Source organism: Vigna unguiculata, chromosome 5 (genome assembly GCF_037176805.1).
Source record: "Vigna unguiculata cultivar grain cowpea cultivar isolate G323 ecotype 2 chromosome 5, ASM3717680v1, whole genome shotgun sequence".
Taxonomy (NCBI): Eukaryota; Viridiplantae; Streptophyta; class Magnoliopsida; order Fabales; family Fabaceae; genus Vigna; species Vigna unguiculata.
The window spans coordinates 9658530-9681880 of record NC_140796.1 but is presented as its reverse complement, the minus strand read 5'-3'; the positions used below and the strand labels follow the sequence as shown (position 1 = coordinate 9681880).

The 23351-nt window shown below is 31.8% G+C and overlaps 2 protein-coding genes across 6 annotated transcripts; one reads left to right on the top strand and one right to left on the bottom strand.

Annotated features, from left to right (window-relative positions):
* Positions 1-1786: 1786 nt before the first annotated feature.
* On the top strand, positions 1787-5241 carry ATERDJ3A (DNAJ heat shock N-terminal domain-containing protein). The gene is made up of 7 exons (XM_028070656.2): positions 1787-1999; positions 2514-2569; positions 2675-2748; positions 2938-3491; positions 3846-4184; positions 4306-4665; positions 4751-5241. The coding sequence occupies exons 1-7, from the start codon at positions 1901-1903 to the stop codon at positions 5042-5044; spliced, it is 1776 nt and encodes a 591-aa protein (XP_027926457.1). The 5' UTR covers positions 1787-1900; the 3' UTR covers positions 5045-5241.
* A 3970-nt stretch (positions 5242-9211) lies between these two features.
* Positions 9212-18992, bottom strand: LOC114184150 (uncharacterized). Of its 5 annotated transcripts, XM_085673652.1 has the most exons (10): positions 18893-18992; positions 18703-18777; positions 18144-18198; positions 16638-16806; positions 15343-16032; positions 15133-15259; positions 14751-15032; positions 14565-14669; positions 9593-10258; positions 9212-9508 (listed from the first exon to the last, which is right to left on the bottom strand). In XM_085673652.1, exons 5-9 carry the CDS (start codon positions 16008-16010, stop codon positions 9626-9628), a joined length of 1815 nt encoding a protein of 604 aa, XP_085529778.1. In that variant the 5' UTR covers positions 16011-16032; positions 16638-16806; positions 18144-18198; positions 18703-18777; positions 18893-18992; the 3' UTR covers positions 9212-9508; positions 9593-9625. The 5 variants fall into 5 exon arrangements, with proteins under 5 accessions (XP_085529778.1, XP_085529779.1, XP_085529777.1 ...); XM_085673653.1 differs by lacking the exon at positions 16638-16806; XM_085673651.1 differs by lacking the exon at positions 18703-18777 and having other exon boundaries at positions 15343-16806; positions 18838-18953.
* Between the last annotated feature and the right edge of the window lie 4359 nt (positions 18993-23351).

The following is a 23351-nucleotide window of genomic DNA, read 5'->3' as shown; positions in this document are numbered from 1 at the left end:
ATTTGATAACCAACTCAACAAAATTAATAAAATTTAATCACTAAAATTATGTATAATACATATACAAATCAAATAAATTTCATCACTGAGATAATTTAATTAAGAAATTATTTTTATAGTTGTTAGATTGAGATTTACAAGACAATATACATTAATTAATTGAATTTATTTAATATGGTGAACAAATTTAAATATAAATTTAATCCAAGCTCTCGGGTCGGGTTGAGGTTCTCGATTCAACCATTTTATACATGTAACCAGTTTAAATACACAACTATAACCATCTATTACACAATTTTTACATTCTAAACATTTTAACTCAAATAGACTATTTAGGATCTAATATAAAGTTCAAGATAATTCAACAACAAATTTCCAATTAAATCTAAAATATGTTAATATTTGACATTGATATATATTGCTATATTAGAAATTTCTCATGAAAAAAAATGAAGAAACAAATGTCTTCCATAAGCATGAGAATGTGTATAAATTTGATATATATATCCATAAGCATAAAATGAAAATGTATACAATTTTAATTTGGTATGTATTACGAAATGCTCAATATTTATTTTACTAAATAAAATATGTTTATTTGTGTACATTCAAACAAAATTACTAAATAAATAAAATGCACAAAACACTCGTATCTAATAAATAAAAATAAAAATACATGAAAAACAAGTCTTGTGTCTATTTAAATTAGAATAAACTAAACTCTGATTTGATATGGGGTTAATATATATTATTTTATGTTTTTGAATTAAGGATCCTTTTAAAGTTTCAAAATGAAAAATCAGAATAATGTAAATATACAATTAATATATTTAGTTATGAACATTATTAATTTAAGAAGGTCATATATTAATTTTATAAATGTCACGTCTAATATATGAATAAATATAAACTATAAATGTTGGAAGATAAAATGAAAAACATATTAATTAAATATTGAATATAAAAATCATTTTTTTTTTGGAGATGGGTTAATTTTATATTATTTAATTATTTTCAATTACTATTGGGCAAAACTTCTAAAATTAATTAATGTGATGTAACGTAATGTATATAAAACATTATTAGAATATTTTAAGTATTTGTTGGAATCTATTACTTTCTCTATATATTATTTAATTATTTTCTATTATTTTAGAACTAATATATTGTATTTTAATACAAGAGAAATTGGCATTTAAAAATATAAACTGCAATTTGGAAATAAACACTACTAAAAAAATATATTTTCTACTATTGTTTTGATTTCTTAAGAAATGTTTTTGTTATGAGAAAAAGTTACCATTTTTTTCAAAATATTTTATACAAATTTTATTTATTTATAAAAAATATTTACAAATTTTATAATTTTATAAAAAAATTATTTATAAAAGAATTACCTACTAACTAAAATTTTTAAAAATAATACTAAAAACATGTTATTCATAAAATATGAAAAATTTAGTGAAGATTTAATTTTAAATTTAATGTAAAATTATAAAAAAAATATGTAAAAATACTTATAAAACATTTTAATTATATTAACTGTTATAACTATATCATGATTTTTGTAATTCTTACATATGACTTTTAATAATAAAAAGTAAAACATTGGTTACTACACAAAAAATAACTATAAAATTATGTTAAGTTGTTATAGACTATAAATAATTCATATATATGACATCAGAAATATAAATTCTGAACTCTCATTGGCCAATATGCGTGGTGACACATCACAATGACACGTGTTCTTAACTTCCTTCTAACCTCGAAGCATCTAGATTTTCTCTCCCGCGAACTCTGTTTATAAATAAAGCCAACCGTCACTGTTATCTCAGATTATTCATGAAGTTCCAGCTTTTGATTTCAAATTTCCTCTGCGAAGTATTTGGATTCGGATATGAGGACCCGTTTAGTTTCCACGCGGGTCATCATCGTGGCCTCTCTTTGTTTCCTAGCAAGCATGAAATTGGAAGCAAAAACCGTCGACCCCTACAAGGTTACAAAAATTTCTTCTTTTGTTGTGGGATTTGGGAATTTGTGGTCGAAATGTGTTGAATTTGCGTAATTTCAAATGAATTATTGGTAGGTTAGTTGCATTTCCATTACGGTCTGTGGAATTTGATGATCAGCCTAAATTTTTGTTGGTACTTTGAATGCTCAATTCCGCTTCTTTCTAAATTGAGAAATTTGGGTGTTTAGATTAGGGGGATTTGGCTAACTTTTTTCTTTTTTTTTTCATTTTTTGAATTACGTTGCCCAAGCTTGTTTTTTGTTTTTTGTTTTTCTTGGCTTCATCGTATCAAGCAATGTGTTGTGTTTTTTAATTGAAGGATGCTCATTCGCAAGTAGTCTTTACTTGTTGCTAAAGCCTGAATGAGAAGAAGGTGTTTTGTGTGTGTTTCAAGTCGTCATTGATAAAATTCGAGAGTGAGAAAGAAAAGAGGAATTTCTTTTATGTATTTATTTAATTTTGAGATCATGACCTGATAATACCCGCTTCAATTGTTCAGATTCTTGGGGTCGATAAGAATGCAAGTCAGCGGGAAATTCAGAAGGCTTTCCACAAGTATGTATACTTGGTGCTCTTGTTTGTTTCATTTCATCAATTAGATTCAGTCTCTTGTAACTGATTTTACATATTGACATGACTGTTATTTTATATATTTTTCAGATTATCTCTCCAGTATCACCCTGACAAGAACAAAGACAAGAGTGCGCAAGAGAAGTTTTCTCAGATCAATAATGGTATAGATTTTTTCTCCTTTCTCACATTTACTCGCATGACATGAGCGCACACACACGAGTTCATCTTTACTGGAACAAAGAGTTGATACTGTAATAAATTATATAAGTAATAACAGGCTGTTTTTGTGCTAGCTATCTACATTTACCTTGTTTGAGGATTCTCATGTGTGCCTTTCCTTCATTTAACAGCGTATGACATTTTATCTGATGAAGAGAAGAGAAAGAATTATGACATGTATGGAGATGTAAATGGTAATCCTGGATTTCAAGGTGGTCATCCTGGATTTCAAGGTGGCCATCCTGGATTTCAAGGTGGTCATCCCGGAGGTCATGGTGGATATACTTACTTTACAGGGGGTGATCCTGGGCAAAGCCATTTTAACTTCAAATCAGGGGGAGACTGGCAAGGAGGATCCAAGTCATTCTCCTTTTCCACTGGTGGCTCGGGTGGTTCAAATTCTTTTGGGATTGGCTTGGATGATATTTTTGGCAGTATTTTTGGTGGTGGAGGTGGTGGGAGTCAGTTTGGTGGTTTTGGCAGTTCAGCTAATACTGAAAGGACGTCCAAAGCTTCTCCCCAACGTCTCACATCTATAAATTCACGTATCTATAAGAAAGAGATAGAAAATGCGGGGATGACTTGGATTTTGTTGTCTTATAGACCTATGAGTGCATCGAAGCATATCCAATACTTTGAGTCCACTGTAGAGGAGGTTGCCGGCACATTACAGGGAGCTGTGAAGGTTCTTACTTAACTTTTAATTGGCTTGGATATATTTTTGGTACTTGTAGACATGGCTGTGCTTGGTTTTAGTTTAAGAATTGTTTTGTTAGTTTTGTTCCTCATTAATTTTAGAATTTTTGAAAATGACTGGAATCACCTCAGTGTTGGCATGACACGCTACACATGTTAAGTCAGTAATAATTTTCAGATAACTTATCTAGATATGACATATCCAAGTGTGTGTTGCGTAATCAGTGATGATGGTGATTCATATTAACAGAAAAAAACTTTTGGAGGTCTAAAATCACGTTTAGCCATGCTCCTATTTTATTGATTTTTTTAAGTTAACACATATCTCTATTTTGTGTGACAGGTTGGAAGCATTAACTGTGATAAGGAAGTCTCGTTGTGTAAAGAGCTTGGCATATATCCACAAAAAGCTCCTAGGATTTTTGTTTTTTCTTACAAGGAGAATGAAATAGGTTCTTTGGTGGAGTACAGTGGACAATTGGCTGCTAAGAATTTGAAGGCTTTCGTTCAAGAACACTTGCCAAGGTTTTCCAAGCGAACCAACTTGAATAGTCTTGACCAATTTAGCGCTACGGCAAAGTTGCCTAGGGTGCTGCTTCTCTCCACCAAGAAGGACACTCCAGTAATTTGGCGTGTTCTTAGTGGCTTGTATCACAAACGCATTGCTTTCAGTGATGCACAGGTGCGTAAATGCTGGACGCAAAACAAATTATTTTCTTCTGTTAATTTCCTTCTTTACCTATCGGGAAAGTCATATATACTTTGAATGTTAAGATTTAATGTATATATTGAATGATTTGTAGGTGGACGATGTTTCTGTTTCTGATCCGAGGGTAAAAAATCTAGGAGTCCATGCACTTCCATCAATTGTTGGTTGGCTACCTACTGGAGAAAAACGTGTTCTGAAAATTGGGATTTCTGTAAAAGATTTAAAATCTGCAGTTGTCGATCTTAGCAAAATACTTGATAGTTTTGTAGAGGCAAGTAAAAAGGAAGCATCAGCTCAGGCCAAGAAGGCACAAACTGATCCAGACGACGGACGCATACCATTGCTTTCTCAATCAAACTTTGAGGCTCTCTGTGGTGCGAAAGCTCCTGTCTGCATAATTGGTGCCTTCAGATCTTCTAAAGCCAGAGAAAAGCTAGAATCAATCCTCTCTTTGGTTAGAATGCATTTCATTCACTTACTAGTTTAATGGGGTTTTGTAATTTTTGTTTTCTGAAAGGAAGCACTGTGCAAATTTTCAGGTCTCTCAAAAATCTTTGTCAAGAAGACCAACTGGTGGAAGCAGCAGCTCTAGGGACTCCATTTCTTATGCTCTTTTAGATGCTGCAAAGAATCAGTCATTTTTAAAGGCGTTTGACAAAACAGGTTATAAATCATCAGATAAGTTGTTGATTGCTTACAAAGCTCGTAGAGGAAAGTACAGTGTATTTAGGGATGAAATGACAATAGAGGAGGTAGAGAATTTCGTTGCCTCCGTTCTTAGTGGAGATATACCCTTCAGAGAAACGCGTGGGAAGCCTGTGCTAGAGCATTAGTCATGAAACTGGGTTTTGCAATGTTTTGGCTGCATGCTCATGTACATAGTCAAAGAGTTAGTTATATAGAATCTTGTTTTTTATACAAGTAAGAAGAGTATAGAATGTTGTCCCATGCTTTTTCCTGCTATTAGCCAGCTTTAAAACCATGGATGATGTGGAGTTTTTCTATCACCACTATCATTCTTTCTGCCCAATTATTTCCTGGACCCTACCCTTTCTATAATCTTTTTTCCTTTCGGATTGATTAATCAGAAAATAAAATATTTGATATAAGGGGTCCCCATTTTTTCTAAATAATTCAAAAATATTAAGTTTTTTATTTGATATCAATAAGAAGTTTACGAAGACTTAATAGTACATTTCGTAATGTACTTTTAACACATTTTATTATTAATTAAAATTTATTCAAACTTTAAATAAAAATGTACAATCATTTTAATTATTAATAATAAAAGAATATTTTGAAAAGAGCAAGTTAGCATTGCTAGCATTTTTTTATCATATTTTTAAATATTATATAAATTTAATTTAATTATTATGACGAGTATGAATTTTAATATGCAATTTTGCTGTCATAGAAGGTGCAGAAAAATAATCTTTAATAATTTTCTTTATCATTATTTTAACAGATAATTTTACGTTTTTTCATAACTTTTGCTTCTATATTATTTTAAATAACATTGGTTGTTCAAAATCGTTTTTCTATTACTTTTACATCAACGTTTTTTGGTAAGAAAACTTACACACAATTTGTTCTATTTATTTTTCAATTTTCTTGTAAGTTTTCCTACACTGCAAATTCAAAATTTGTATTTTTATAATAAAACATACGTATTATCTCTTCTTAATAATATATTAACATATTTACTATATATTTACATTACATAACCTAAAATATATATAAGAAAATAAAATCATCATAAAACTATATAAATTTCTTCCTACTATTTTGTCATTATAATTATTAAATATAATTATTGAATATAGTAATGGTTAATCTCTTTTCGATAGAAAATTACACAAAATATTCTAATATATAAAGAAATATCTTCTTTTGTGCTCACATTTCATTATTTTAATTTTACTCTTAATAATTATTTTAAAAATTAATTTTTTATAAATAATTTACCTTGAATCGTTTTTCTAAAAATTTATTTTGTCTTTAACAATTATTTTAAAACTTTTTTTGTATACATATTTTATTTTTCTAATTTTATATTTAACAACTATTTTAAAAATTAATTATATATTTCTTATTTATCGTAACTAGAATTTCAATGCAAATACACATAAGTGATAACATTTGTGTTTTCTCTAGTATGAAATAAAGAGAACGTCCAAAATACAAATAGTGATAAAAAGAAAATAATAACATAAACATAAAATAAATAAGATATTTAACACTCTTCTTCAAGCTAGTATATATAAATCATATGTACCAAACTTGTTATAAATATAATCAATTCTTGGTTCTATAAAGTTTTAATGAAAATGTCTATTAACTGATCACTTGAGTTAACGAACTTAGTCTTTGTCTTAAACTCAGTCTTTGTCTTAAGATACAATCTTGTCTTGAATGAAATGATAGTTGTTGGTGTATGGCCGGGTACATCCTAACCCAGTAAGGGAAAAATGGTCGGGATGTACTTTAATAAACAAATGACTATATTCCAATGATCTTCACATTGAGGAATTGAGAAATTGGCTCACCACACTAACTACAAAAGAAATATTAAAATCTTTGGTCTAAAAATGGGGGCAAATATGTTGTTTCATCTGTGAGATGTTGTGATGGTCATTGCTTATGAGAACAATGTCATCAACATATACTATCAAATTGACACATCTAACACTTGAGTGATGATAAAAGACTAAATGATCTCTCTCAGACTTTGAGCCATACCAAATTATTGAACAACATTGCTAAATTTTCCAAATCAAGTTCTAGGATATTGTTTTAGGCCATATAAAGATTTGAGAAGACAACAGACCAATCCAAAAGACTCTTATTGAGCAACAAATATTGGAGGTTGTTCCATATAAATATCTTCCTGTAAATCTCTATTGAGGAAAGCATAATCCAACAATGATAATGTTATATCTCAAAGAAAGTATGCATTAGATATTTTGGAGGAAACTAGGTTGATGAATTAAAATTTGTTGACTCCCCCATGGATCCTAATACCAAACTCCTACTAAATCAGGGAAAAGCCTATTTCAGATTCTGAGTAGTATACAAGATTAGTTGAGAAATTGAATTACCTTACATTTACTTGTCTTGACATTTACTTTTAAGTCAGTGGTGAGCCAATTTCTCAATTCTCCTTGTGAAGATCATTGAAATGCAAATATTTGTATATTAAACTACGTTAAAGGATCTCCTAAAAAAGGTTTGTTATATGGTTCCAATAACCATACAATGTTGTTTGTTATTCAAATGATGATTGAAACCTTATAACAAATATTTTCTAGGAGATCCTTTAATGTACTTTAATATGCGGATGACTGCATTCCAATGATCTTCACATAAAAAATTTAAAAATTGGCTTACCACATTGTCTGCAAAGAAAATGTCAGGACAAGTAATTGTAAGGTGATTCAATTTCTTAACTAATCTTCTAAATTGCTAAGTATTTGAAATAGACCCCCCTGATTTTTTAAGAGTTTTGTATTACTATCCATGGGTGTATCATCATATTTTGAATTCATCAACCTAGTTTTCTCCAAAATTACAAATGCATACTTCCTTTGAGATATAATACCATCGTTGGATTATGCTTTCCTCAATGGAGATTTGTAGAAAAAGATTTATATGGAGCAACTTTCAGGATTTGTTTTTCAAGGAGAGTCTTTTGGATTTGTCTGTGACCTTCAAATCTTTGACCGGTGCATGGGAGTGCATCTAGACTCCGATGACGACGATCTCAACTATGATCTCGACGATGCGGTGGTCATCTAGACGAGACGAGTAAAATCGTGTGGTCGTCGATCTAAACTAAAACTCTGGTGGTGGCAACTCTGGCTACGACGACGGTTGTAGTGGCAAACTGGTCGAAAAAATTTGTCAAAAGAACCCTAAACTCTAGATACCATATTGAATACAGTGAAAAACTATGTAAGATCAATCTCCCTTATATAAAAAAAATACACATAAAACACTTTATTTATAATAAAGAAAATATAGACTAAGCCCTAAATACAAATAATGATAGAAGAAAAATAATAACATAAATATAAATAGAATATAAAAAATTAAAAAATTAAGATATCTAAAATATGTAACAATAATAATTTGTTTTTATCTTAAAACATGATCATGACAAAGATAAATAAAATATGTTGTTTTATACAATTTATACAATTAGAAATACGTTTATATATTATGTTTTCCAACTCATTTTATAATTTTTAATTTCACAATCTATAATATATTTTTGAGGCATGTAATTCGTAATATATTTTTGAAACGTATAATCCAACATTTCCCAACCCCTGGAAAATGTAAACTTTTTCTAGGGTTATGGAGCTTGCAGGAAAAAACTAAGGAGAATTTTTGTATTTGAAGGGACAAAAAATGCAACGCCTAATACTTTAAAAGACCAACTTGAGTATTCATCCTAAATAATAATAAAGACCATAATACTCACATTCTTGTCTGATCTTTTTGATATAATGAAATTGAGAAGAAAAGAAAATAGAAGTGAGTTTAATTGAATTGACAAATTTTCATGAAATTTTGCATAGTCGGGATGACTTATTTTCATTCTTATATGTTATGAATGAAAGAAAATAGAGGAAAATGTTACTAAAATATTTTGTTTTCCACCTGAAATCAGGACTAATGTAGATGGAATATTGAGGGACCGTGGATTTCACTAGAAATCCTTCTTAGTTCTTCTAAACAATTACAATACTCAACCTAAAACAAATGAAGACAGACAAAATAATTTCATTGCATATCTTGGAACTTTTTTGTCAAAATATACAGAAGCTTATTTGCATTCAGCATCTTGTCAAGATACAAAACCAAAACTTGAGCAGAAGAGGAAAACCCAAAATATTGGAAGGGTTTGAGTATCATTTCCCTATAATGAATGATTGCTATAAAAAAGAGGAAAGGCCAAGGTCAAATTGACATTAATGTGTTGAAGAGAAAACAACAAATGAGAGAAAAGAGAAAAATGTTGAATTAGCGATGTGAATTTGGTTACAACAGCAGGAGCACTCTGCACAAACAAATGATCCAATTCGAATACCCAATTTCGGCTAAAAAAATGCCACTTGAGATCCTATCTCCATCATTGAGCCAGTATTGAAAAATATACTTAGCCCAAGGTCTACTGTCATACTAAAGAATGAGTCTAATGGCAGTCAATGAACAAAGATAAAAGAAAGAAGCTAGAGGTTTTACATGATCTAGCAACAAGCTGAAGTAGACTATGGCTCTGAGTAGACCATGACCTGCATTATAAAAAAAGAAAAACTGGATATGGCAACGTTTCTTTCAAAATAAATAAATAAATAAAGTATGATAAGGCAACACACCTTAAAAGAATGTAGCTAGATATCAATATAACTCTATTGGATATGATCACTAACAGTGTCACTACCATTGTCCTCATTTATACTGCTGTGTTCAGGTGATGACGATGGAACTGTTGAAGAACCAACAAATCCTAGGTGCTGCATTAAAGCAAATACTTGTTTTTTGGTCTGAATTAACTCCTGCTTCATTTCTAGTTTTTCTTGTTCTTGTATTTGTAAAGATTCCTTTAATGCCTTAATCTGATTTCTTAATTCATCAATCTCCTCTGAATTTGGAGAAAGCTTCATTGGTTGACTAGGAGATGTTAATAATGTGTTGCCTGTGGATCCTTGTTTTTTGGTCTGAGTCAACTCCCGTCTCATACTTAGTTTCTCTAGCTCTTGCCTTTTTAGTGAATCATTTAATTCTTGGATTTGATTTCTTAAAATATCAACCTCCTCTGAATTGGCAGAAAGCTTCAATGGTTGACTTGAGGATGTAAATAATGCGTTGCCTACGGATCCAAGGCCAAAGATCCTCCCCTTTTTCTTTCCAACTGAATCTACCCAAACATCGAAGTCAGATGGCATTTGATCTTTAGATGGTTGACTATCAGCAATATCCTCCCCCGAAATAACTTTTGAACTCATTGAAGACAACTCAAACTTCTTCTTTACAAATTTATCCTAAATCATAAGAAACATATTAGCATGAGCAAAAATACCATCATTTCAGATCAAATACTACCTTAATACTATAGGTAACATTCACAAACAAGATAAATTGAAAAAACGGATTAACAGTTAACACACCCAGCGATGCACATTAATATGGGGCCATCCTGGACCAAAATTATTTTTTCTGGAAAACAGTTATACAATGAAGCACGTTTTCGTTCACTCACTTCAATTCTTAGTTTCTCAACTCCATGTGATACTAAGACATTACTATATATATATATATATATATATATATATATATATAGAGAGAGAGAGAGAGAGAGAGAGAGAGATAGAGAAAGAGAGAGTAATAAATTCTATTTTAATAATATTTAATCTATTATCATTAATCTTTTGATTGGTGCACCTTATCCTGGCAAACACTTAATTTCTAAACAATAGACCAATGTTAGAATAGTTTACATTATTTTCTGAGCATAAATATGTAACCTAGTATCTTAGGGTTTCTTTCTTTCTCTTTCCTTAATCTTCTGGAGTAAGTCATTGATCCTTACATATACATGGATCTGAATCAGTAGAGATTGAAATTAAGATCTCTCAAACTCTTAGATTGGTATTAGAGAAGTCCATCCTACTTTATCTTGTCAAATGAGGAAGCACATTTTGCTGCCGCCAAATGTCTTTTGCGACAGTCCGTCATCATTATCTCCATCTCCGGCAACCACTAGATCTGAAATGTCTCTCCAAGGAAAGCCCAACCCGACCAGTCATGATGGCTGGTTCTCCCTCGTAAACTGCTCTCTGTGCAGCTCAGCCAAGCGTGTGAAGCCCACACACTCAGCTTTCCAGTTACCGAAACAACATTTCCCCGCCTCCATCAGTTTTGTCTGCTTCTTTGTCATGGTTCCAACCCTCACCTTACCTTTCCAATATTGCTCATGTATAGGTTCTCTTGACCCCTAGGCAGCTTCTCCCATTTTCTAAGTTTTTTTTTCCTGATGAAGCTATGTAACGTCTAACTGCTAGACCTGCATACTCGTTTTCTGGGTCTCCAGAATCACTTTGAAAAAACTTAATGGTAAAATTACTTACCTTATTTTGCTTCTGTTGAGCTTTAATTTTTTTGCCAAGGTTTTCATGATAACTCGGAAGAATACAATGCAGAAATATCATCAAGTGTTGAAGAATGGAAGAAGCTAGACTTCCATGTACTACGTTGTGGCAACCTTTCATTGTAGAAGGTCAATTTGCTATTGGGGACTAAACTTGTTCTTAGAAGCTGACCAATAGGAACAAGACGAAGTTGGACAAGTTATATATTGACATGATCTAGATTTTGTTCATATTTGGGATCAAATCCTAACCAATCAATAAGTCCCATAAGAGGAGAACTTAACTACATCTCCTATGTGTTCCAACTCCTAAAAGTAGAAATCCCCGAGATTCTGTTGAAGCTTCTGTCATGGTCTCTACTTGTAGAAGGGGAGGGCATGTGATGAAGAACATTCTTAATGCTCTTATCTTCAAAGAATGACTTATACTCAAGAAATTGTTATTTTATGCATGACTTTCCCGACAAAACAGTAAGTATCTCCAAATAAAAAATAGTTGAAACAAAAAAGGTAGACTTTAAGCTTCAATCAACCTTATAGAACTTGCTTGAAAAGTGAGGTTTGTACTCACTTATATACTCTATCTTTAATTGATGTGAGATCTCTAACACAATTTTCTAACGAAGATATCAAGAATATTTGAGATTAAAATCCAGCAGCCAAGGACAATCTTCCACCCATCATAGTTTCTCCACAACCTACATCTCACAATCCATGGAAAGTAAAAATACACTGATAATTAACTCAAGTGTTTCTAATCATATTTTTTATAACCTTGTTTTCTTCTATTTCTTCTCCTAAATTTCCTCACCTCATAACCTAGGTCAATGGATCCAAAGTTGTTCATTAGGAAGTTGGTCAAGTTTTCTTTGCTCCTTCTTTAAACTTAAAATCGCTTTATTTGTTCTTTCATGTCCCTTTTAACCTTATCACTTTAAGTCAGTTAACTAAGCCATTAGATTGTTCTTTAAATTTTTTTATATCAATTCATTTGTTATATAGAAACAAGGTACAAGTTGACTAATTGACAAAGGAATGTGCACAAAGGATTGAACTATATTGGAACTAAAAGATCATTCATGTCTTGATTGACCTTCCTTTTTCCTAAACTTTTGCATGATCACTTGGGTAATCCACATTTACAAAATTAAAACAAATTGTTCTTGAACTTAGTGAACTTCAAGTCCTAAAGTGAGTCATATCAATTTTTTCTATTATTTACTACATCTAGGGAGCAAGTTGTCTTACATCTTTCTGAGTTTCAATATTTTGTACCTTCATTGATGAATATTCTAGATGTATTTGGATTTATTTGATAAAATCTTGTCCTTATTCCATTATGTTTTCAAGTGAATCTCTACTTCATGTTACTCCTCATGTCTTTGGTTGTGTGTATTTTGGACATGACCTGTCTCCAAATTTGGACAAACTATTGCAGGATCCATTGAATGTTTCTTCCTAGGATATTACCATCTCCAAAAAGGATATCATCGTTCTTCTCTTGAAACAAAAAGGTACTAAATGTTTGCAAGCGTCATCTTTTAAGAGACATCTTTCTTCCTTTCTTCTCTTCACAAAGTTAACTTTGTTTGACAAGTTTTACACATTCCGGTGATTGAAACCTTGTTTTCCCCACATCATGACAACCCTCCATGTTCTCTCCTACTTCAAACCCACCAAAGTTTTTGTTGCCATATCATTTATTGACACAAGCCACAAGTGACTGGTCCAATGTTACATGGTGAGTCCCCTTCATCAAGTCCTTTACCATCGTCACTTCTTGATAAAGAACATTCTAGTTTTTTTATCGGCAAAGAACATTCTAGTTGACCCCTTGCTCTTGTAAAAGTACCCGCTCTACTCATAATCATCATCCTATTTACAATTGTCAAAGCAATCATCGACCATCCCCTTCCTATATCTCATTTATTTCCTCTATGTCTTCTATTATCATTCCAAAAAATGTGACTGAAGTACTTTAAAATTCTATATGGCAGAAAGCCATGATTATTGAAATGTAGAATCTTAAATATAATCACACAAGACTTAGTTCCTCTACCAACTTGGCAAAAGCTTGTTGGTTGTAGATGGATGTACATCATTAAAGTTAGGCCAAATGGTAAGGTTGATTGCCTTAAAGCTCAATTGGTGGTCAAAGGCGATACTTAGATCTATGGTCTAAACTACAGTGACATCTTTTCTCCTATTGCCAAAATGGCTGCTATTCGTATCTTCTTTGTTGTGGCATCTCTTCAACATTGGTCTATTCATCAACTAAATATTAAAAATGTTTTCCTTCATGGTGAACTGAATCTTGGGTGTCTCAAGGTAAGCATTGAAGTGACTCAATCAAAAAGAAGGTATTATGATTTCTAAAAGAAAATATGCATTAGATATCTTGAAAGAAACATAAATGATTGGTTGTAGACCGGTGAGTAGCCCTATAGATCCAAATTAGAAATTAACAGCAAAAGAAAGTGAATCCTTCTCAGACCAAGAGAGAGAGAAAAGACTTCTGGAAAAACTTACTCATCTTACTATTACTAGGCCTGACCTATCTATTGCAATTGGTGTGATTAGTTAGTTTATGCAGACTCTTCACATTAACCACTGAAATGTTGTCCTTCATGTTCTTAGATAAGATACCTCATAAAAGGCTCTATGATAGAGTCTACTATGTGAAGATAAAGGAAGTACCCAAATATTTAGATATTGTGATATTTATTTAGCCTGTTCTCTTATAGACTAATGTTCTACCACTAGATATTGTGTTTCCATTAAAGGCAATGACATCACTCACTTATGAACTCATGGGGATAAAACAATGTCTCCAACAATTGTGGCTTTTGTGAAATTCAAGAAGTGAGGATGTATTATGATAATCATGAAACTCTTCACATTGCTTCCAACCATGTGTTTCATGAGAGGACAAAACGCTTACAAATTGACCATCATTCTTTTAGAGAAAAGTTGTTGTCCAATAGAATTTGCATTGAGTTTGTCAGCTACCAATGTGTGAACATTTTGACAAAATCCCGGAGAAAAGCTCAAATTCCACTTTATATGTTCCAAGGTTGGATCATACATTCCCTTTAGAATATTGCATTGACATCAGCCAACTTTTGCGGAGTATAAGTTCAGATTGTAATTCAAATAAACAATGAAATATGACTGAAATCATTCGTTAGTATTAAACTTACATAAACGGATTCTGCATGAGGACCCACCCAACTTTGATCATTTTTCTTTCGATGAGTACGAAAATAAAACTCAACCAATGATGGATCTGTCCCTTTTGCCTCTTTCTGTGACAAATGATAAAATAAGCTTAAATATCATTAATATTAAACCTACTACAATGAAATATATTGGTAAATTAATAATACCATTCTCTTCCAATGCAAACGATGAGGAATTGATCCTCCGGTGTGAAGTGATGCACCGTCCATAGACTCCCGATTTCTTTTATTTATTTCCGACTTATGTTTAAAATTTGAGGAACCCCAGTGTTGCTTCAATTGTTCCCACACATCATTTTCCATCCAAGTTGGTTTTTGATTTAAATTTTTCCGAACATCTTGCATTAATTGAGTCATTTTAGCTGAACCCCTCTTCTCAAAGTTGCGTCGCACCATGTCCTTGTATTGAGGTGGCCATGTGAACTTTGACTACATCGGTTTCACAATATTGAAAATATTATTAGATTCGACATGCTACAAAAATAATGTAAAAGTTATATATTTCTAATCAAATCTTGAAATTGATTACTTTAAATATATTGAACCACAAATTCCTTTGACCTATAGATAATTGTTTCCATGATGGTTTTGCCTCCTCCAAGTTAGTACGAATGATTGAAGCAATTGTTCGAACCACCAACTTATGTTGATCAAACCTGTGTAAAACAACTAAAAATTATGAATGATTAAAAATCAAATAATAAAATTCATATCATATGTTAAAGAAGAAAAGACTCACCCATCCCCTTCTGGGAGTATCATGATTTTGTTTCCAGTATTGCCTTCACTGACTTGACTAGATGAAGAAGTTTGGGCTTTATTGACCATTGGATATTCTTCCAAATGAAGGACTTTAGTAGGGATGTGTTCAGATTGGTTTTGAGGTTGAGGTTGTGTAGGTTGGGTGGCATGACATCGGGATTGAGATTGTGATTGAATTGGAGGTTGAGTTGGTTGGGTGGAATGAAATTGAGACTGAGCTAGAGAATGAGATTGAATAGATTGAGGTTGAGGTCGAGTTTGAATGAGTTGAGGTTGATCATCCAAGCAAGCTTGCGACATATTTAACATTGTAATAGCAGCAGACAACTCTGATGTATTTTTACACATAGAATTCACTTCAACATCTTTATTGTGAGGAACTTTCTCTCCATGAAACGTCCAGTACCAATATTTTGGTGCAAACCCTTCCTCAAGAATGTGAGTATTTACTATGCCTGGGACTAAGTCCTTTTCATTTTTACATACATTACAAGGACACCTTATCACACCTTCATTCAAATACTGTGGTTGTCGACAAGCAAAATCAATAAACTCTTTCACACCTTCTAAAAAATTTTTTTTATAACCCTTTCGTCTAGGAAGAAGCCTAGCATACATCCATGTTCGGTGTGTAGGCTCTTCCATTTTCAGCTCAGCTCTAAAATTACTGAAACAGAAGTATTTTATTTTCAAATGTTAGAAACTAAAAAGCAAGATAAGTGATGTCAATAAAACAATAAAAAAACCCAACCCTCAATTGTGTATGACACGACACAATTCCATTCAAGAAGACACTTTTTTAAAGATTGATTAATAGTTAGTCAATAAGACTCAAATCTTTATTTTCACAAATTTTGGCACTAATTTGCAATTGTCTCCAACTATGTAGGTTCATTATCAACATATTTCTTAGGTTATAGTTAATATAATCTTGAATATCATCTGGGTTTCATGTTCCAGTCTACTGAAGAATATGCTCAAAGAGCGCTCAGGAAGAAGGCCTGCATAAGGCTAGCTCGAAATCATCCACATATTCCTGTATCTTGCCTGTGTGTTTCACTTGAATTAGAACATTGAGTGGGTCATCGTAAACTTCACCAAATCGCTGAGGAAGACTAGACATCAAGTTTGCAATGCATCGAGTTGAGATGCCACCGTAGGGAAATCCAATTAAGGTAAATAGAGGGCAAAACGAACCTTAGATGTTTCTGTTGTGCCATCCATAGAAAAGAACTGGGTGCACATATATACAATAACGGTTAATATTCTTACCATCAAACCGATGGAATTCCACCTTAGAGATGCGAGAAGAATAGGCTGTTGGTTGCAGTTCTATTGTCAGAGGGGCCACCATTACTGATGGAGAAATCATTGTTGTGATTCTGGGTGGATTGAGCCACTAGTAAGCTGAGTTCTTCAGAACATGGTAGTGCAGGGATGGCTGACGAGCAGAATAGGTAGGAGAGAAAAAGAGATGAAAGGTGTAAGAGAAGAAATATTATTCATGAATTTACAATTACATTCTGCCAAGTGGAAGGCAAAAGACACTACATAAAAGAAAAGGAAGCAATAACGGTCAAAACAGAATAGAACTGCTATCAAATAGATTAAAAAGGCTAAGCATGGAGAAAAGACCCTAAGCGCTTGGATAGTAGAGCAGAAGCAAGGAGATTTTATCAAAGAAAAAAATAATTGTTTGCAAAGAATAATCAGAAAAGAAAACAGCATTTTACTGAAATGACGATATTCTGATTTCATTGGCCATGCTCAAGTTGGTTACAATTGCCTAGCCTAACAGCAAAAAGTAATTTGTAACAACTTTAGACACCTCAGCTTGGCATCCTCAATGCACGTGTTCTTAATTTGCTAGTCATCATCTATTTCATATAAAACTAGGAATAAAATAAAAAGCACAAACAAAGTATTCTTAAGGGCTACAGTTATGTGGTGACATTTACGCTGGCATTAGAGTTATATAATAAAATTGCAATTCTCCAACCACCTTGCTTAAAAGCTCATATGATAAGACATTCCTACGAACATTTTCTCTAAAATAATAAATACATTCCCTCATCTTTATTTGAATATAGAGATTCATTGGAGGCTCACAAAGTGGAATAATGTACATGGCCTAGAGATGGCACTGGATGAAATATCCTACAATTTGGGAAATAGGTCATGTCTGTCAATGATGGTGAAATTAGAATCACACAATTCTGATTTGTACAACTAGATTTAGGATCCTGTTATATTTTCTTTCCTTTTGCAGCTGTAGCAATTTTAGAGAGAATTATTCCTCCTAATTCTTAGGTCTAGATTCGTGTACAGAATCAACACTGTACTACTACAATTATTTGTCCTCATTCTTAGGCCTATATCTCAAGCATCATCATGAACTATTTAAAGTCATTTAATTACCTTGCACTTGTCAATGTAAATGGTTTTAAATACTGCCAGAGAATTGAACCCCTAAAGAATCTTTCACCCGTCACAACACTAGCTAGTTGCCACACAGAGATACACCAACCCAATGAATATAAAATCTCTCCGAATACAAAAACTGCACGTCACCCTTCTTTACCCCAATTGTAAATGCCCATAAGATTATAACTTTCATGGCAAAAAAATTAGTTTATGCTTTTCACTTCATGATGTTTTTGTTCCTGTTTTCGTTAAACTTGTACAGGGAATTGAAAATAACTGAAACTGCATTTTGAGTTTTAGTTGTTGGATAACTAGCTGCTGCTGCTGCTGTAGAAACATAAACTTGCAAATTACCTTAAATTATGGCATGCTTTAATTTCTTTGCTTCACAAATGGACCTCGCACAAAACTAGTCAGACAAATGAACACAGTGTTACTCTGGCATCGAATAAGGAACCTCAAAAATATCAAATGCATATAAGAATAATCAACTACAAAATTCAAAGTAGACAGAGAACTGTGTTTCTATAGGACACAATCATTCTGTAACAGAAAAACACACGAGGTTTTCAAAACACGTGAGGATCCTTAGAAAAAAAAAGGAATTTATCAACAAGATACCATATAAAAACCTAAAACAATCCTAATTAGCACCGGAATCCAACCATATACTCAAGCCAGGGCAATAAACGTTGTTTCTCCCTCCGGTAGTTACTTAAATTAAATTAATAATTAAACACGAATCTGAAAATTCCAATAGGTTTGAATAAGTAATCTGAAAATTTTCAAATGCATATACGAATAGAATGCATAAAACGAAGAAGATTCAAGTGGTTCAAGTAAAAAATGCACAGAATGAACTTTGAATAAAACCCTAAATCAGTGCTAGGACTGAGGGCGCAATTCGAGGTACCTGACAGCGGTGGAGAACAGGGTCCAAAGCTCAGAGTCAGTAGGTAATTGAAACAATGAAGTTATGCGATAAACACTAACAGAGAGAAAAACATATAATATTAAAACACGAAAGAGAAATATATACATAACTTACACAGTAAATTGCTACATTTGATATACGAATGGGAAGTGTTTAGTGCTATACAAACCCTAAATCGTGATACAAGGCTCGAGGTCACTCAAACGAGTTTCTAGGAAAATTCGCAGGTATGCGAGAGTTTTAAGAGAAAAATATTTAAAAAATATAAAATTGCTGCAGATTAGTTTGTAGATCTTTATAGGTAATTAAAACTATAAAACTTTAATGAAAATTTGAAGGAATTGTTTACAGATTTTTTCTTGACAAATTATTAAAAAAAAATTAGACGCGATAAATACATTTGAGGGGAAATGTTTCAGAATTTCTAAGGACGTTCTTGTAGAATTTAAAAAATATTTATAACAAATAAAATCCGAAGGAAAATTAATTACAGAATTTCAATATTACATTGCACAAGATAAATATTATTTACAGTTTATAATAAAAAGATTTTTAGATATTTATATTATCCAATTACAAAATATTTTGTATGTTAGTAAATTTCATAATTTTACAATAATGGCCTGACTTATACTAATGGATAATTATAGTTGGATGGGAATGTAATCTAATTTTATATTGTCATTGTATAAGCATTAAAGTTTACATATTATTATAGATGGATAGTAAATAACCTATACTGATACATTATTATAATCTAGTGTGAAGTTTATAGAGTTTGATGAATTAACCATTGAAGGTTCATTCAAACTTAGTGAATTCAAATATTAGGTGTAAGAAGAAGACTTCATCTACAACATCACTATATAATATTGTAAAATTAAAGCAAATATTTAAAATATTTAAAGAATGAATCACCATTTAGGGATACAATTTACCAGATACCAAAAGTTTGATGAATATACTAGTTATTGAACATTTAAAGAGACCTTTTTGATTTTGATATAACCTGCGAGATAGATAACAATAACATTTTGGTCCCCAATAAATTTATTTGGGTCCTTTGAAGTTAGAGACATGTTACTTTATAATAAGAATCCAAGCACATCTTTCATTAGAGACATCAAAATGTTTAATTCTACATTTATTTGAAGTGTGCCCCTTTTGCATATAATAAAAATATGTTACACAGTTTATATTCCTAGAATAAGGCTTACCTTTTTCTACCCATACCCTATGTGCTCTTTTATTTTATTCTTAGGAGTTTGCTTGTTGTTACTTAAATCATTTTTCTTAAAATCAGGCTTTTTAACACTTTTATTTTCTAATGCATCTTCAAGTTGTTTTTCTAGAATATTTAAATCAAACATATAACTTTTACAAGATGCACATTCAATAATTTCAGTCTCTTTATTTTTTTAAATTGAAATTTTATTTTTCTTAAGACTTCTTTTTCCTCAAGAGACCTTTCAAACTTATTTTGTTACTCCTTAAAATCAAATTTTAATTTCTTGTGAGCAACATCTAATTTACTAGATTTAAAGAGCAATTGTTGAAATGCATCATATAGAGCATCATAATCATTTTCACCACAAGAGCTTACCTCACTGTCAGAAGAGTCATGGTCAGCAATCAAACACATATTTGCTTCCTCATCAGATTCACTAGAGTTGGATGAGCTTGAAGAAGAATTTAAATCGTTATCCTCCCATTTGTTTTTCTTGAAAACTTTTTTGCCCTTCTTCTCTTTACCCTTTTCAGCATTTCGACAGTCCGCTTTTACGTGACCTGTTTCACCACATCCATAGCAATTGAAATTTGAAACAAAGTTTTGGTTTTCATTTTTATAGATTTTCTGATGACCTTTATTTTTGCTTTTCATAAACTTTGCGGATTTTTTTATCATGAGACTCATATTTTCATCGTCAGAGTCATCATCTTCTTTGGGGCTTTTGCTTTTTACAATCTCAGATTTAAAAGTTATGTTCCTTTTCCTTCCTTGGTCCTCTTCGTCATTTAAACGCCCAAGTTCAAGTTCATGCTCTCTCAACTTACTAAAAAGAGCGATCATGGACATTGTTGCAAGATTTTGAGATTCAGTGATCGCCGTAACCTTTGGTTGTCATGTCCTGTTCAAAGATTTCAAAATGTTAATATTTAATTCATCAATATCAAAAATTTTACCTAACCCAGAGAGGTGATTAACGATGTGGGTGAATCTCTTATGCACATCGTAAATGGTTTCGCCTTGTCGCATTCGGAACATCTCATATTCTTGAATTAATGAGTTCTTCCTTGCATGCTTAACATTATTTATTCCTTCATGGGTTACTTGTAAAATCTCCCACATTTCTTAGGCACTTGTACAAATTGAAATTCTATAAAATTCATCAAGAATTAGTGCAGATGATATTATATTTCTGGCCCTAACATCATATTGAGCCCTTTTATTTTCTTCCGCAGTCCATTGCGAAAAGGCTTTGGTTCCTGCACATCATTAACAACATTAACAGGAACAAATGATCCATTTAACACTACATTCCAGATGCCTCTATCAACTGATCCTAGAAAAATTTGCATCTTACTTTCCAAAAAGGATAATTTTCACTAGTAAAAAGAGGAGGTCTATTGATAGACGCACCCTCAACAAAAGTTTGATTTTGTCCAACCATTTTCGAAAAATTTGAATAACTATCAAAGCAAGCTCTGATACCAATTGTTGGTATCGCGCAACAAAATGTTTGGCGTTTGGACAAAAAACCAAGAGGAGAGTGAAATTGGTTCTTAACAAAAATTGTGCTTTTAAAATTTTCCCCTTTTAATATCAAAGTTCAATTAAAATTCTTTCTTGTATTTTAATAAACACAATAAAATAAAGAGAGTAAGGAAGAGAAAACTTGCACAAAATATTTATATTGGTTCGGATCAAAAGACCCTACGTCCAGTTGTTAATCTCTAAAAAACGAGATTAACTAAATCACTAAAATAAACCAAACTTACAATCAATGATAAAAAAGATTAAGGTTTAGAAAATATTTATCTTGAATCACACAAGAGATGAAGACATTTCCCTTGAAATCCACAAGGGATGAAAACACCTTCCTTGAATCACACAAGAAATGAACACCTCCTTTGAATCACACAAAGGATGATTGACTTCTCCTAGCAACATCAACAACACTCAATCACTCAAGATCCCACTTGATGAAAGTTATCGCTCTTCCCACACTAGGTTTTTCAAAACCTTCCCACAAAATGTTCTTAAGTACTCAAACTTCTCTAACTTTTGTGTTTGATAATGAAAGTCTATCACTCTATTTATAGAAGCCTATTTAGGAATTAGGTTAAGAATATGAAAAGTTAAGTCACAACTATCGATTATATTAAGTGATAATCGATTATCACAAAAAATTTTATGAAAATATTTTTTTTGTTGTGATAATCTATTATCAGCCAGGATAATCTATTATCAGTAGGTGATAATCGATTCTCAGTAGTGATAATCGATTATTCTAGAGACTTTTCTCAAAAATTAGTTTTAACTAAGATAATCGATTATCACTAAGAATAATCGATTATTCCAGTGAGTTTTACAAATAAATAAAATTGTCTTGGTGCTCTACTACTTGGGTTTTGCCTTTTGACTCTTGACATGCTAATTTAACTATTTTAAATAACATACACAGATTACAAGACCTAAACAACTAAACCCTTAAGTCTTCAATGCATCTCTTGAATCAAAGCATTCTTTTAAGTCTTCAACATTTTTCCATGCATCATCATCAAGTATTTCATACTTCTTCATAAGTCATCATCATCATCATCAAAACTCCTTATTGGAGGAAGATGTCCATCTTCTTCTTTTTGTCAACAAAACACACTAGCAATGGCTCTACAGAGCAATAGAGGCCACCACAAGTGCAAGTTTCAAATGAATTTGATTTCATTACATGTATCCAGATAATCGAGTTAGAGAGTCTTCTTTTGGTTGTTATCACATGTTGTTTGTGCTCATAACTTGTTTATTTGTTTGTTAAATTATTTTCACTAGCTTACCTTTCTTCTGTTTTGTTTTGTTTCCTTATTGTGTGTTCCTTTTGCAATGATCACCAATGTTGGTGTGAGTAGATGAGGGAGCCCCTGGTGATCGTCGGGATGGTGCAAATTCTATCATTTAGATTAGGATTAGTTATTGCTCATCCAAGCATATCTTTTGAAGATCTTGATTTATGACTTTCTTTGCTCCTGTATGAACAATCTTTCACAAAACTGACCTTATTTGTGTTTATGGCATTGTTTTGCGCTCATGATCTTTATGATATTTCAGTATATTTTAGATGACTATAATGGTTGATTCTAACATACTTCCTGTCTGTTTGCTCTATTATATTATGTTATGCGATATTTTATTTATTAAAAATTTTCTATTAAATGGGATGTCAAAAGTTGAATAAAATAAAATAAAACCGCATATTATCCTTACGTTTATTTTTTATATGTACTTTTATAATAAATATTATTATCCCAAACTTAGTCTCGTGTACTTTTATATGTACTTTTTTATTTTTTATATGTACTTTTATAATAATCTCATGTACGTGGCCAATGATTCTTAAACTTTTTGTAAA